General features: G+C 43.7%; 1 protein-coding gene across 8 annotated transcripts in view; it reads right to left on the bottom strand.

Annotated features, from left to right (window-relative positions):
• Nucleotides 1-15,961, bottom strand: part of Specc1 (sperm antigen with calponin homology and coiled-coil domains 1) — a 262,889-nt gene that overhangs the window by 145,802 nt on the left and 101,126 nt on the right. Inside the window, exon 1 of one of the 8 annotated variants that reach the window (XM_040748830.1) lies at nucleotides 9,938-10,161. The exons of the other annotated variants lie outside the window; for them this stretch is intronic. Coding sequence (XP_040604764.1) covers nucleotides 9,938-9,977 — 40 coding nt within the window. The 5' untranslated portion in view covers nucleotides 9,978-10,161. Of the gene's footprint in view, nucleotides 1-9,937; nucleotides 10,162-15,961 lie in introns of those variants that run through there. 8 annotated transcript variants of the gene reach the window in all.

The raw sequence follows: 15,961 nt of genomic DNA, 5'->3' as shown, positions 1-15,961 counted from the left end.
CTAACCCTGTGCAGAAAACCAACCAATCCCTGAGCACGAGGTCTAGCCAGTCTGAGCTCAAGGACTGAAATCTGACCAATCCCCATCCTGGAAATCTCTCTGGAAAAACTCCGCTCCCTAAGAATCCCTATATAAACCCTGTGCCTGTTCAGCTTTGTGGCTGCCCAGCTGTCCTCTGCCACCGTGGCAGAGGGCAGCCACTCTCTGGGACTCTTCCATCCCAATAAATCTCTTGAATGAGGTTTGGGTGAGACCTTTCCCTGGAGCAGAGACAACTCTGGGTGGAGCAGAGCAGGGCTGTAACACTTCAATGGGGAAACCTCCCCCTGAAAAGCAGAAGTTGTTACACTCCTTTCTCCAGGGGACCAGAGCTGAACATTGCTGGGGAAACCCTCTCTTGCTGGAGCAGAGCTGATACATTGGGGAAGCCTGTCCCTGAAGCAGGGCTGTAAGCTCCTATGCTTACTGTGACCTGTGGTATTCCTTGACTCAGGATTGCCAGAATACCTTTCCATCCGAGCTGTAACAGTATTCTGTGACTCCCAAGTGCCAGAATCCTTCCCCATCCAATCCCATCCAAGCCGTATAAATGCTTACACAGGGGTCCTCTGACAAAGATGAGAGAGGCAGTGGGCAGGTTATTTGTGCTAAAATAAGGAAAACCTACAATGCATAAGCTTTTCTGAAAATCATAATATTAAAGCATTTTTAAATCTAATTTTAAACATTTGACCGATCCCAATAAACCATCTTCCACCCACCTTCTTTTCCTGAGAAATCAAATTTTTCCTAGGAATATGAAGGAGAGTTGCCATCAGTTCGTTAGAGCTCTACCCAGAGGACTATGCAAAGAATTAACACACAACTGGGCACTCGGCATGGGAAGCAGATGTTGAAGATGAAGGTGGAAAGATATCTATTAAGAGGTAGGAGACTAACAGGCTGAGCTAGCTGGAGTATGTTCTGGAAGAAACACAGTCACAGTAGCCTTCACAGGATCCATAAAGACCTGCACATGTTTTCATAAGCATCAGTAGTGCTGCATAAACCACTCTGACCTCACTAGAGCCACAGGAAAAATTTCTCAAAGTAAAACAATTTGGGGTTGAAGAATTGGCTCAATGGTTAAGAGCACTTGTTGGTCTTGCAGAGGATCCAGGTTTGTTCCCAGAACCCAAATGGTAGCTCAACAACGTCTGTAACTCCAGTTCCAGAGGATCCAAATGCCCCTTTCTGAACTTCAAGGATACCAGGCACACATGTGGTACACTATTTATACATGTAGGCAAAATATTTATACACATAAAATAAAAAATCTCAAAAAAGAGTTAAACAATTCAAAGAATTATAAATATCCAGACATATCTAAAAGGCAAATACAAACGTTTCCTTGAGTTAGAATGTATATTAGTTACTTTCCTGTCACTGTGATAAAATACCATAACCAAAAGCAACTTAAGGAAGAAAGGATTTATTTTAGCTTATGGCTCCAGGGGAATAGAGTCCATAATAACAGGAAAGGCACAATAACTCTCTTCCTTTTTCATCTGATCTGTTCCTAGATATAGATTTGATGGACATTATAAGTTTTCTGTTAATTACCAAATAAGAAATAATTTACATATATATTAAATCATTACTTGCCCCTCTGAAAGACAATATCTTTACAAAATGTTACACTAATTTTTAACACAGAAAAGTTCATCTTCCTCACAAGTGAAAAGTCTATCAAACCATCTGGGCTCAGGGTATTTTGAAGTTACTTTCTGTTATCTTCCCAAGATTCCTTGCGTGTACAAATATTTAACTTCTTTTCTCTTTCTCCATCTTCTTCCCCTCCCCTTCTCTCATAAGGATCAAATCCAGGGTCTCACATATGCTCTTTATACTTTTTCTCTGAGCTGGACTCCTAGGCCCATTCTTGTTTTATAAATTGATTTTGTTAAATTTTGTTTTTCTAGAGAATTTTGATTTTACCAAAATCTATTTTTATTTTTATTCTACCTTAAACAAACAAAACCCTCCAACATACCTTATAACATGAATTCTGTGTGTGTGTGTGTGTGTGTGTGTGTGTGTGTGTGTGTGTGTGTGTGTGTAGACACACATTTAGACTAGAAGTCAAAATGACCTTATTTTTTGAAACAAGATCTCCATTTTGGAACATTGTTCCCCAATTTTTTGAGACAGAGTCTCTCACAGAGCTTGTGGATTTGGCTGGACTGGCTGGCAATTAAACCCCAGAGACCTTTCCGTATAATCCTCCCCGATGCTGGGTCTATAGGTGCACACTGCTATGCCCAACTTTGTATATGGGTGATGGGGATCTAAAGTCAGGTTCTCATGCTTGCACAGTGAACACTTTATAGACTGCCTCCCCCCCATGTATTCTTATAGAGTTAATCTGGGGGTATTTTTTTCTGGATGAATCTAAATGTAGCTTTATCTACTTCGTTATTTTAACAAAAATTCACTTCTGCATTTTTCTACTCCACTTGGGTTTTTTGTTGTTATTGTTGTTGTTGTTGTTCTTTCATATTTTCTCAACAAACACTAAGTGCCATCCATGTGCCATATACTACAGACAGAAAAGAGTCTTTTTTCTGTTGTCCAGTCTGGCTTGCAACTCCTAGGCTAAATAGTCCTCCCGTTGGCTAGGACACAGGTTCTGCAGCCCCAAGCCTGCTCTGCTGGCTATTTCCTAATGTTCTAGTACTGACTTCATTCCTTTTCATTTTTTCTTACTTGATAATAGAACCTTTCATAAGATGGATCTGCTTATTGTTTGTAACTTCATCAGTACTTCAACTATTTTCTTAAATGATCTGCAAGAGGTTTTCAACTTCTAGTGAGTCAAAAATTTCCAAATGGTTTTTTAAATTTCAACTTTTGTTATTCATAGTTTTATTACATTATGATCACAGAGTGACCAGTAAAAAAATCTCTTAAGGACTCTAATAGTATTTTCTGTCTTTAGAACAGGTCAACATTTTAACCATTCTATGAACATCCTGGAAAAATGGTTTCTGTATGGCACATGATTAAATTCTTCCAGTGTTTTGTCAGTTAGTGTACTAGATTGGGATTATGATTTTACCATTGTGAAATGTCTACCCTCTCATTTGAGAAATTTTGTATCCTGTGTCTTTAACTGGCTGTTTTTATTATTTTAGTAGAATGACCTTGTAAGTCAGATGAAGCCAAGAACCACAGTTAAATCACAACTGCTTTACTATCAAGAAAGATACTGACTTAAAATATGGAAAACATACAGAAAGTAGGCAATCTGTCAAGTCAAAGGTCTTTGGAGTTAGATGGGGAAATATCTAGACAGTGTAAATGCAAAAGAAACACAAATTAGTGAAGGGGCATGCAGATTTGAATGTGGGGGATGACCAGGATAGGCAGGAAATAGTGGCACAAATCTTTAATTCCAGCACTTGGGAGGCAGAAGTCCTGGATCTCTGTGAGTTTGTCAACCTGTTCTACATAGCAAGTCCAGGATAGCCAGAGCTACATAACAGAGAGACTCTGTCTCAAAATAAACAAACAAAATAATGAACAGAATTAAGTAAAATATAACTTGAATCTAGACATAGAAGCATCATGACTACCTCCTTGTTTAAGTTCTGATGTCTGTATTTTGAACAGGTTTTTTAAATCTGAATTTAAGTAGGGCAGTGGTGGCACACACCTTTAATCCTAGCACTTGGGACACAGAGGCAGGCAGATCTCTGAATTCAAGGCCAGCCTGGTCTACAGAAAGTTCCAGGACAGTTAGGGCTACACAGAGAAATCCTGGAGGAAGAGGAAGAGGAAAAGAAAAGAAAAAATAGAAAGGGGGAAGTGAGGAGGGGAGGAGGAAGGAGGGAGGGGGGGAAGAAGGAAGGCAGGAAGGCAGGAGGGCAGGAAGGCAGGAAGGCAGGAAGGAAGTTGACTGAGAACTAGAGAGGCAGACTAAGAAAAAGGAACCAGAGATTTAAGAGTACCTAGTGCAAAGCCAAGATGGCCTTGGCTGGTGTGGAATTGTTATATAGTAGAATTATAACTTATACATGATTTGCAGAAATGGGGCACAAGAGATATCATAGTGAAAATGCATTTAGGTCCTCTACTTTCACAGCAAGGATTAGTGTCGAACCATGAACTTTAATAAAAAAAAACAGTAAAGATATAGAATATTACATAGACTTGTAGAGATAACCACAATGTCTTTAAATTACATCAAAAAATAAAATGGAGCCAGGCACAGTGACACACACATTTAACCTAGCACTAGGGAGGTAGAGGTAGGTAGATCTCTGAGTTCAAGGCCAGTCTGGTCTACATAGTGAATTCAAGGACAGCCAAGTGTAGCACAATTAGTAAAAACCCAGAGACAGATGTTGAGGTTCAAGCTGAAGATCAGAAGAGCAAAGCAACCAAGCCACCAGAGAAATCTTACCTCTACCAAGGCTGGGGCAATCTTGTCCTCAGCATGGCTGGAGACTAACTGCCAGCACTGATACCCTGTTCCTGTCTTATATACCTCTCTAGTGTTGGGATTAAGGGCATGAGATCTGTTTCTCTTTTAGACTGATTCACTTTCACATAACCCTGGGTGGCCTTGAACTCACATAGATCCATCTGCCTCTGTCTCCTGAGTTCTGGGATTAAAGGTATGTGCCACCACTACCTGGTCTCTATGGCTGTGGCTAGCTTTGCATTTTGATCTCCAGGCAAGCTTTATTAGATCATAAACAATATCTCACCACAGTCAGGGCTATAAAGACCTTTCCAAATAAAGAAAGAAAATGGGGCTGGGATTAGCTTAGTTGGTAGTGCTTGTTTATCATACACAAAGTCCTAGGCTTGATCCTTACCGATGCAAAAAAAAAAAAAAAAAAGCAAAACCAGAAGTGGTAGCACTTGGGAAGTGAAAGCAGGAGGATCATAAGTTCAAGGTTCAACGACACAATGAGCTCAAAGTAAGCCTACAAGACACTGTCTTAAAAGCAAATCAAAAGGAAAAGATGGGCAGATGCGTAGAGAGATGAAAAGAAGGGCAGAGGAATGAAACAAATGTGGATAAAGGAGTGTGCACTTATATAAATGCCTTTCAGCTATTCAGCTCCAAAGAAATTTATCTATTTATTTATTTATTTATTTTCAAGACAGAGTTTCTCTGTGTAACAGCTATGGCTGTCCTGGAATCTGTTCTGTAGGCCAGGCTGGCCTCAAACTTAGAGATTCTCCTGCCTTTGCCTCTTGAGTTCGGATTAAAATTTTATAAAGAAATATTGACAGAAATATGGTTGAGAATGCTTATGTTTGCGAGTAGACTTCAAGTGTTCACCACTGGCCATGCTGTCCTCTACCTGGCCATTGCAGAGACACCTCCAGTCTCAGTGTCTGGAGCTGTGTGGCTGTTTAGCATATTGTGTGCAGGTAGAAATGGCATGTACCACTTTCATCCTCAGCCCCTAAAGCCTCTGGTAGGATCCACCATACATTCTTGAGTGTGGGTATATCCATGACAATGTAGGAGCCAATAACCTCTCTTATGGTTCCCTAGCTCACAGCAGACTGAGATTGGAGAAGAAAATGAACCAGTTAATGGTTATTTTGGAAATTCATCTGTAACAATAGTTATCAGTATTATCAGTAACTATGAATAGCATGTGACCTAAGGAAGATGCTACAGAAGGAAACTTCTTTCATTTTATATCATTTATATTCATTTTTAAACTTTCAATGCAAATTTAAAACTAATATTAAACAGACACCTCAGCTTGTACTATGACTAGGAAAAGCCTTCTCAGCTCACCTTCTAGGCAGAATTATAAAATGGCACCCCTCCCTCTGGGTCAATACAACTCCAAGCTGGCTGGGCTTGTCCATTGCTATACCCAGATGCCTTTTAACAGTACACAAACTGTAGTCCTGTGGCAACCTAAGAAACGGAAGGGCTGTTAACTAGACCCTGTAGCAAGTAAAGGATGTAGCCTTCACCATGCTCTTCCAACTGCCCTTGAACCTGGAACTTCGGTCATTTTTTTTAATAATTTTTTTAAATTTTACTTTTATTTTTATGTGCATTGGTGTTTCGCCTGTAGGTAAGTCTGTGTGAGAGTGTCTGATCTTGGAATTGCAGACAATTGTTAGCTGCCATGTGGGTGCTGGGATTTGAACCGGGGTCCTTTAGAAGAGCAATCAGTGTACTTAATAGCTGATCTAACTCTCTAGCCCCCTGAACTTCTGTCTTTAACTTGATCATTTCTCTTACTATCCTGTCAACACCACAGTAAGTTACAATGGACTGGCTCAGAAGACCACACACATAAGGAGAACCTGTTGCACTGTGGCTGCCACGGAGCTACAAAAACAGCAGCAATAGAAGCTGAGGAGTTGGCTTCTGCCTAAGTAACCCTCTGAGGAGGGTAGAGCACCTCCTGAAGAATGGGCCTGTACAATCAGCCCTCTCAAGCCCTCATAAGGGATCTGAGAGAAGGGTGCGTTCATTTACTCTTTACAAATTTATTTGTTTACTTGTATGTGGTGGAGGGAAGGTCAGAAGACAACCTGCACAAACTGGTTCTCTCCTCCTTCCATGTGGATTCCAGTTATTAAGACTTGGTATCTAGCCAGTGGTGGTGGCATACTTCTTAATTCCAGCATTTGGGAAGCAGAGGCAGGTGGGTCTCTATGAGTTAGAGGCCAGCCTGGTCTACAGAGGAAATGGAAAGTTTCCACACCACTGATAAGCCTCACCACCGACGCAACAATCCAAATCAAAATGAATTAGAAAAAGCCCACGTTTAATAGATACAACACTCCGAGATGGTGTTTCAGCCCCCCCCCCCAGAGGAGACAGGATTGAGAGACCGGAAAAACACAAACCACAAGTCTGTTTTCTGGAGGACAGCTTAAATGCCCTGTGGGAGTGGTCTTGAGCATCTCTAGGGGAGGGTCATCATTGCTGGGCTTTCTGAGATGCAGTAGGGTTTGGACAGAGATAAGGGAGGGGGCTGGGGGTAGAACTTCCACCAGAACATTCCAAACTCTTTGGGTATATGGATGCCAGGAGCTGGGGTGAAGCTTCCACCAAAACAGTGAGTTCCAGGACAACCAGGGCTACACAGAGAAACCCTGTCTCAAAAAACCAAAAGTAAATAAATAAAAATAAAAAAGACTTGGTATCTAGCGCTTTTATCCACTGAACCATCTCACTCGCCCTCATTTATCACTTCACTGAAACCTCCAAACATCTGATGTACTGTTGCCAGTTAGCCCCAAAGGGACATCACTAAAATCTGTATTTGAGAAAGAACACCCCATTCATACACCACCAGGATCCTAGGATTCCACTTGACCCCTTGCATAACCTCCCCACACACATACACACACGGCCCCCCAGCAACTTCTGGCCAGTGACCTCCCACAGTAGAAGAACTAGAGATGGCGGGTTGGGGGAGGGGGGAACGACAGACAGCTTAAAATCTCTAGTGGTCAGCTTTGTTGCAGGACCCACCTGCAGGCTAAGACTTCAGCATCATTCTGAGGCTCTCCCTGCATCTGTATTACCATCTGAGGGTTTCCCCCTCATCAATTTTGCTTCCTCTTCTCTTTAGACTTACTTCTTGTATCCAATCTCATCTCATACAATTGTGAGTGTCAGCTCCCAAAGGATACAGCTAACACAGTGGAGGAACTTCGTGACATTCAGACTCAGGCGTTCTTGCCTCTTCCAGACTCTTAGCTCTCTCTTACCACTACCCTCCTCTTTGGTCCTTCACAGAAGTACTTGTTCAGATTCTAGTTCAATGAGCCAACAACTGCACGCTCAGCCTGCACAGAACTCGACTGTCTAGAATCTCACTGGTAAGTTTCACAGCATTTCATGAAGGCATTACTGAAAATATATTCATCTGTTCAGCCGGGAGTCCATCGAGTATTTAAAGCCTTTACCAAGATTTCCAATGCAGTATCTTGCCTTTGCAGCGAGTTAGAATGAAATCCCATTCTGAAATCATAATCACTTTGAAAACCCACAACAAAGGGCTGGGGCTGGAGCTCAGTGGTGGAGCATGTGCTTAGCATGTGCACAATCCTGAGTCCCATCCCATCGACATAAACATTAAGGTAAAATAAGCCACAGGCACACACATATCTTTTAACTTCCTAGCCACCGGAGAGCTTTAAAATGTTAGGGCACTTGGAAATCAGGATACCAAACAACCGATCAACAAAAGAAACCATCTCCTCCTTTTTTTTAAGTAAAGGAAATAATAGCTTCTCACAATTCTTTGGCACTGACAGATATATATCCTTTACCTAGTTCATCAAGTTAGTTCATCCAAACTTTTCTCAGTAGAATAAACAATCCTTATTTTACATTTATTGGTTATTCTGCACGGGCACACACACACACACACACACGTGCACGCACACACACGCACACACACACACAAGTTCAGGTAACTGCTGTGTGACACTTCTATGTAATCTACACAGTAACCCACCCCTAAGATTTTTCTTTCTTCACCCTCAGATCCAGAGTGGCTGTCAAAGTTTTGAGTAATGGCTGGTCTAATAAGTCCAATGTTCCACAAGTGTCAGGAACAGATCCAGAGGGGCCGGAGGGTGAATGAAGAGTGACGGTTGGCGGTTAAGATGACTGGGGGTATACATGGAGCACTGCTCCAGATTCAGAATAAGTCATTGGACAAGTCACTTTATCTCGGAGCCTCAATACTGTCCTCAAGTTAAAAACTTCAGCCTTGGTGTTACAGTAAGAAGCATTGCTGCCTTCCAAGTTAAACACTTGGAAATTGCTACTATTGCTGTTTTTTCTTTTCCAGGGGTGCTGTTTAGAGGCATTCAGAATGGTCCTGGTTTGACACATCTACCTGGGCTTTCCTAAAATACAGTCTCTAACAAAACTGGGCTATCTCGAACCCCTGCCCTGGCAAAGTCAGAATAGCACCAGACTCTGCATGTGCTATGTGCCCAGGCAACGGGGTTCCCGCTGTGAGACCTAAGTCTAAAACAAACAGAAAACAAGTTAGCAGTGCCTAAGGAGGCTCCATGTGCACAAAATGTGTCCCAAGAGTGTATTCCTTCTTAAGGCGCAGTAAATGGAATAGTGTTGAAGGCATAATCAGATTCAGAAAGCTGAACAAACGGCAAGCTTTTTTTTAGATTAAAAAAAAAAGCCGTGGGCTATGAAAAAAAATCACCACTACTTTGAAAAAAAATTTAATAGCTCTGACTGGTCAACCTGCCCAAAAATATTTCCAATACGCCTGGATGCCATTTTTGCGGCTAAATTAAATCCCATTTAATTCACATCACAGTTCTGCTGTTTTAAATACACCCGCGGTGTCCAGCATCTAAACCTGAGCGGGGTACAGTCAGAGCAAACAGAAGATGAAAACCGGAACCCAGCTGACTCCCCACTGAGCTCGCTTCATTTCCAAGCAAATAAAAAGTTGATAAACCGATACGTTTCTGACATCCTAGAATAGACCCAGATTGTTTGGGGTCAGAAACAAGTCACAATCAAGTCCTTGGTCTGAGCACGAGTAGCAAAATCAGCTGACGGGTCGCCACCTTTCTGTGGGACTCCAGAAAGTGTGTGGTATGCAAATGGTACACTGCAAAATGGACAAAGAACCAGAAAAGCACTGCCAAGTCACACTTTTCATCTCAGATGCCCTCCTAGCTTGGGGGGCTGGGACTGGGGCCACAGGGAGGACCCCGCCGGACCGCCGCCTGCAGCGCCCGCCCCGCCCCGGCAGGCAGCCCGGAGAGCACAGGTAATTTCACAACCCCATTAGCGCATTCCAGAGCGGAGACTCACGGCCCGGGAAGTTCACCTTGCCTCGCGCCCCTGCGCGGCGGGCCGCGGTGGGGGAAGGGCGTGGCGGTGAGGGGGCGCGACCCGCACCCCACAGACCTGGCTCGGGCTCCTCCGGCTTCGCCGAGTGGTTGCCCATGTCCGGCAGACTCCGATGGCCGCGGGCTGGCAGGCCCCGGACCGAGTGGCTGCTGTGCCGCAGCGCGCGCCTTGCTCCGGCTAGTGAAGCGGTGGCGGCCGCTGGTCCGCTCCAGTCAAAGAAAGAGCCGAGCGCCTTCCAGTTCCCGGCGGCCAGAGAGCCGCTCCTCGCGCCCGCGGGCCAACCCCGCCCCCTCCTCTGCATACACCACGCCCTCTGGGTTCCTCAATACCCGCCCGGTGTGACCCGCCCATCTCATCTGCATCCCGCCTGACTGACTCGGCCCGCCCCCTCGCCTCCTTGACATCTGTCAGGCGAGACCCGCCCCCTGGGCTCCTCAATGTCTGCCTGGAGTGCCCCGCCCCTCTCCTCTGCATCCTGCGGCCCGCCCACCTCAACTCCTTGCTGTCTGTCAAGCGAGGCCCGCCCCCTCATCTGCATACCACTCCAAGTGTCCAAAGAGCCCCTCCCGGCCCTTTGTCGGATGACCGACTTCAGGCCTCTCTCTACCCGCCCACGCGGAGAACTGCAGCTGGAAAAACCCCACTGTGGAAGGCTGAAGCCAAGTGCCATGGGCAAGGTGAAGTCTTACACGTGAGAAATAAGATCTTTCTGAACAAGAAAAACCTAGTAAGCTGACTGACACAGGGTAGACGTCCAATGAATATTTCTAAACGGAGAGAATGAATGAGTGTGGGACAAACAACTCTCAGCGAACAGGAGAAGGAAAACCAAGCTGACACGATCCAATGCCAATCAGAAGCAGAAACTGTTGTCAGAAATGAACGGTTGTAGGTAAATGACCCTGTTCATCGTTCATCCTACAACTGAAACAGCCAGACCTAACTAAACCTTACAGTGACAATACTTAGGAATAACAACGAATGGAATGACTGGTCCTTTCCCCACTCCTGACTGAACACCGCTTTGTTTATTAGTTGGTTGTTGGTGTTTTTATTGTTGTCATGAGACAGACACAGGTAGCCCTGGTTCTCCTGGAACTTGCTATATATATAAACCAGGCTAACCTCAACTCTCAGAGATCTGCTTGCCTCTGACTTGCCAGTGTTAGGATTAAAGGCCTGAGCTGAGGGACCACTGCTTGGTTTTGTTGTTGTTTATTAATTCTCTAAGAAATCCATATATTTTGATCACATCTACCCCAACTCCTCCAGCTAACTCCTTCCAGATCCACCCCTCCCTACTCAAGTCCCCTAACTTCTGTCTTTTTTTTCTAATAATCCATCAAATCTAATTTGTATTGCCCATGCACTTCTAGATGTGGGCCATCCATTGTTGCATTTCTTTAAAGACCCGACCCTTAAAGAAAGCTGACTCTTGCCCCCCTTGAAGCGATCAACTGTCCATAGCTTCTGAGTTGGGGAACCAGCCCCTTCCCCCTCCATGCTAGAATGTTGACAGGCTTCATCTTGTGTGGGCATCTACAGTGTGGGAGTTCATGAGTGCAGCAGCCTTGTATGTCCAAAAGACACTTTCACTTTGGTCCTCCATGACTGACCTCCAACTCTTAAACTCTTCCCAACCCTTCTTCTGTGAGGGTCCCTGTAACATAAATACTAAGTGACCCAGAGACAAACATTAGGGTTCAAGCTCAAGATCAGAGAAGCAAAGCAGCCAGCCACTAGCTCTTACCTCTACCTCAGACTAAAAAGGCTGCCGTGTCCTCAGCATGGCTGGAGAATAAATCTCTGAGACTGAATACTGAATGCCCCACTCTCTAGAGCTGAAATTAAAGGCATGGGATCCCAAGTGCTGAGATCACCTTTGTGTGAGCTGTTTCTCTTTTAGACAGGATAAATTTCCCTCTGCCCCTGTCTCCCGCATCTGGGATTAAAGGTGTGTACCACCACTACCTGGCCTCTATGACTAGCTAGTATGGCTGCTGGAATTAAAAGTGTGTATAACTACTGCCTGTCTCTCTGGCTAGCTCTGCATTTTGATCTCCAGTTGCTTTATTAGATCATAAACAATTTATCACCATAGGTCCCTGAACCTTGGATTGGAGAAATACAGATGTCTCACCTCCACTGATGCTCTCTGCACTCTGATCAGTTTTGAGCTTCTATGCTAACCATCACCCACACAAAAAAACTTCTCTGGTGAGGTCTGAGAGCTGCAGGCTGCTCTGTGGGTCTAGAGATACAGTTTGATGCTATGTCAATTTAGCAGAGTAATGACAATATGTTTACCCCAACCTTGGGTTCTTCCTACCCATCTTCTTAGGGTGCTGCTAGTCACTCTCTGCATCTCAAAGCTCACGTTTCCTGGGCCCTGCCTTCTCCTAGGCTGCATCTTCTGGATGGCCTCGCTCTCTTTATTGGTCCTTCTCTCTCACTTCTAGACCCTGTAGTAAACTAAAGCTGGAGTGTCCTAAAGCTCTATGTGACTACTCATTCAGTCTTCATTTCCCAACTTTGTAGTCTTTAAATTCCACCAGTGTGGGGCCACCCTGGACCCTCTTGGAAGCCCAGCCTTTTGTGAGTTCATTGCCTTCTTGATACCACCACTTGGCAAGTGCTCAGAAAGGTCTTAGAAGCAACCCTGCTTCACTAGAACAAAACATAATGTCTGGATTTTCTCCCATAGATGTGTCTTTGCATTTCCTTTATCTTCATAATTAAAAGCTCCACCTCTCCACTGACTCAGGTCAACAACTTCCATTACTCTTACATCAAGTCTATCAGCAAATCCTGCCATGTAGCCCAGATATTTTGTAAAGCTCACCATGTCTCAGGACTCACCAGATCCCTGCTACCCCACGGTCCAGGACTTCTGTAACTACTTCCTAAGAGTTTCCTTTCTCTTTTTCCTGACCCTGTTTGTAATAAAGAAGTGGTGCCCTTATAAGCCTAGCCAAAATAAGTAATCCTTCACTCTCTCCTGCAATGGGGCCACCTCCTCTGCTTCTTCACCATTCCTCAAATTGGCTGAGCATACTCCAACCCATGGGGCTGGCGCTTACTGTTTCCTTTTCCTGGAGTGCACTTCCCCCAGACACTCGCGTTGCATGGATCCTATGACTCATCTCCTACATCTGGGCTTGAAAGTCCCCTTCAAAGGCTGCTCTCACTACGCCAACATCAGACTAACAAATGCACTCCCCTACTTTGTGAAACCCCATGACACTCCAGTGAATGCCTGAAACTGCAAGCCCTATTTATACTGTATTTCTTCCAGTACACACATTTCTGATAAAACTTTATTTATAAATTAGGCACAGTTAGAGACTGACAATACTTTACAACCATACCATATGCTTTATTTCCCTTCTGTCCTTATTAGAAATGTTCAACTTTTTGTTTAAGGGAAGCACTTTATGGTATCTGTTTGGCATATTCTTATTACCAATGCCACTATTCCCATGCTTTCCGGCCATTACTAAAATAAGGGTTACTTGCACACAGCATTGTAATGGTGTGACAGGGGATCTGATAAGGAAGATGGCTGCTAATTGACCAACAGGAAGGCAGTATATAGAGAATGGACATTCTGAACAAAAGAGTGGTTCACACCCTGGAGTTGTATGCCATGAAGACTTCCTTGTGCTTACTACTCAGAACACTGTACAATTTAAAATGTATCAGCTATTAGTTTCTGGAGTTTTATACTTCATATTTTCAAATGATGATTGACTTTCAAACGATGGGTAACTGAGACTGAAATAGTCCCTATCCACAAATGGTGGGTGACTGTACACTAATCATTATCCTCCTGCTAAGCTAGGTTCCATGAGAGAGTTCATGAATGAATGAACATATAGGCTCTATCGTACCTTGCTAGCACCAAGGACACACATGGTATACATACATACATGTAGACAAAGCAGTCTCACATAAAATAATAATAATAATCATCCATTAAGTGTATAATACTTTTATTAGTGTTTACTGTTTATGTAAAAATAATATTACTTCTTTTTAGTGGTAATACCATGATCTAATTTCTTCAACAAAACTATTTTGTCAAAGACAAGCATCACATTTGCTTCTGTAATCTACAAATCCTAGCAGAGTTCTAAGATGTGTGGACTAAGGAAAATAAATTATACAAGACAATGGTGAAGCAAAAATCTATACTTAATCATGTTCAAACCCCCTCCCCATTTTTAAAGAGGTGAAGAATGGATCCAGAAAAGATGACCAACCTTCCCAAATCATTCTCTAATGAGAGACAAATCCCGAGTCTATGAAGATTTTAAGAGTGACATAGCTTCTGTTTACAAAGCAATCCCAAGCTTATCCGAAGAGTCTGGAAACGGATGAGTCATTTTATTAATTCTGTAAAATGTCAAGCACGCCATTACCAAGCCTCTTTATGAAAACCAGACAACAGCCCAACCTGGCCTCCTCTGACTCTCTCAACTCCCACATCTGGTCACATTCGGTCAGTTCTGTAGTTCATGTTTCCTAATGTGGGTTTGTGTTTACATCTTTCTTGGCTTTACTGCCTTCTGTTCAACGCAGGCCTTCGTTGCTTTCAAGGATGACTGCATTAGCTTTGTAGCTCCAATTGCTCTTTGTTCTAACTTTTAAAAAAATGCAAGGGCTGGAGAGGTGTCTCAGCAGTTGAGAGCACTTAATGCTCTTGCAGGGGATCTGGGCTCAATTCCCAGCACCCACATGGTGGTTCACAACCATCTCTAACACCAGTCCTAGAGGATCCAATGCCCTCTTCTGACCTCTGCTGGCACCAAGGACACACATGGTATACATACATACATGTAGACAAAAGAGTCTCACATAAATACATAAATTTAATTTTAAAAATTAAATAATAAACTAATAAATTAAAATGCAAATTTGACTTTATGTTCTCTCTGTTTAAAATCTCCCCATAACTCCACTCTATTTTTAAGATAAGGTCCCCAGTTCTTAGACTTGGCACACAGGTCCTTCTTAAGTTCTAGGCCTTCAATTCCACTCACAACTCTAATTTCATCTTTAAAAAGTGTGGTGTGCTTTCTACTTTATATTCCAGCATCTTGGAGCCCAGTTGTAGTTCTAAAAATGTAGCCTGCTTGTCTTAAGCCTCCATGCTTTTGACCTGACACTACCCCTCCATAACCTGGCTGCCCAGCAGGCGCCTGTTTCTCTGCTATGAACCAAACTGTGGCCCCCACCACCCCAAAGGAGACTGCTGAAATCTCAACCTCCAGTGTGATGGTTAAATGAGGCCTTAATGGTGGAACCCTCCTCTTACTGGTCACTTTAAAAGGGGAAAGACATCTCCCTCCTCTGTCATGCATGGTCACAGAAAGAAGTAGCCTCGTTTGAGAAAAGAATCCTCATCAGAACTCGGTCCGTGACCTCAGATTTCCAGCCTCTAGAACCACGGGGCACTAGTCTCTATTGAGCTACACAGTATATGATATTTGGTTATGATACAATTTTATTTTCTAAGTGGGCACAACTAGCACCTTTAAAATTCTTGCTCAGGCCTCTCCTTGGCAGAATTCAGTATTTTCTTTCAGTGGACTTGCGGACTTTGTAAATGTTACATTTCCCTCACATCCATACTCTGTTCTAACCATCCTTCCTTGTGAGACTGGAGTCTCTCTGAGCAGCAATGATCCTACTGATTCATCTCTGCATCACCAATACATAACACATGGTAGTTTAGTTACATCCTGGTGCTCCTCTGTTGATGTGTCAGAAGAGTGAACAAAAGCAACATGAGGGAAAAAGGGTTTGTTTGGCTGGCACTTCCAGGTCACAGTCCATTGCTGAGGGAAGTCAACAAGGACTGAAGCAGAAATCATTGGGGCACACTGGTTTGCTCCCAAGCTTACAGTCTTACTGTCTTTTTTATACAGGCCAGGCCCACCCCCTACAGACAGTGCTGCCCACAGAAATCTAGGTTCCCTGACATCAACGAGCAGTCAAGACCATGCCCCACAGACAGGCTCACCGGCCAATCTCATGGCCATAGTTCTTCAGTTGAGGCTCCCTTTCTTGGTGTGTCAA

This window comes from Mesocricetus auratus, unplaced genomic scaffold (genome assembly GCF_017639785.1).
Source record: "Mesocricetus auratus isolate SY011 unplaced genomic scaffold, BCM_Maur_2.0 Super-Scaffold_100007, whole genome shotgun sequence".
Taxonomy (NCBI): domain Eukaryota; kingdom Metazoa; phylum Chordata; class Mammalia; order Rodentia; family Cricetidae; genus Mesocricetus; species Mesocricetus auratus.
This window is presented reverse-complemented; position numbering and strand designations above follow the sequence as displayed.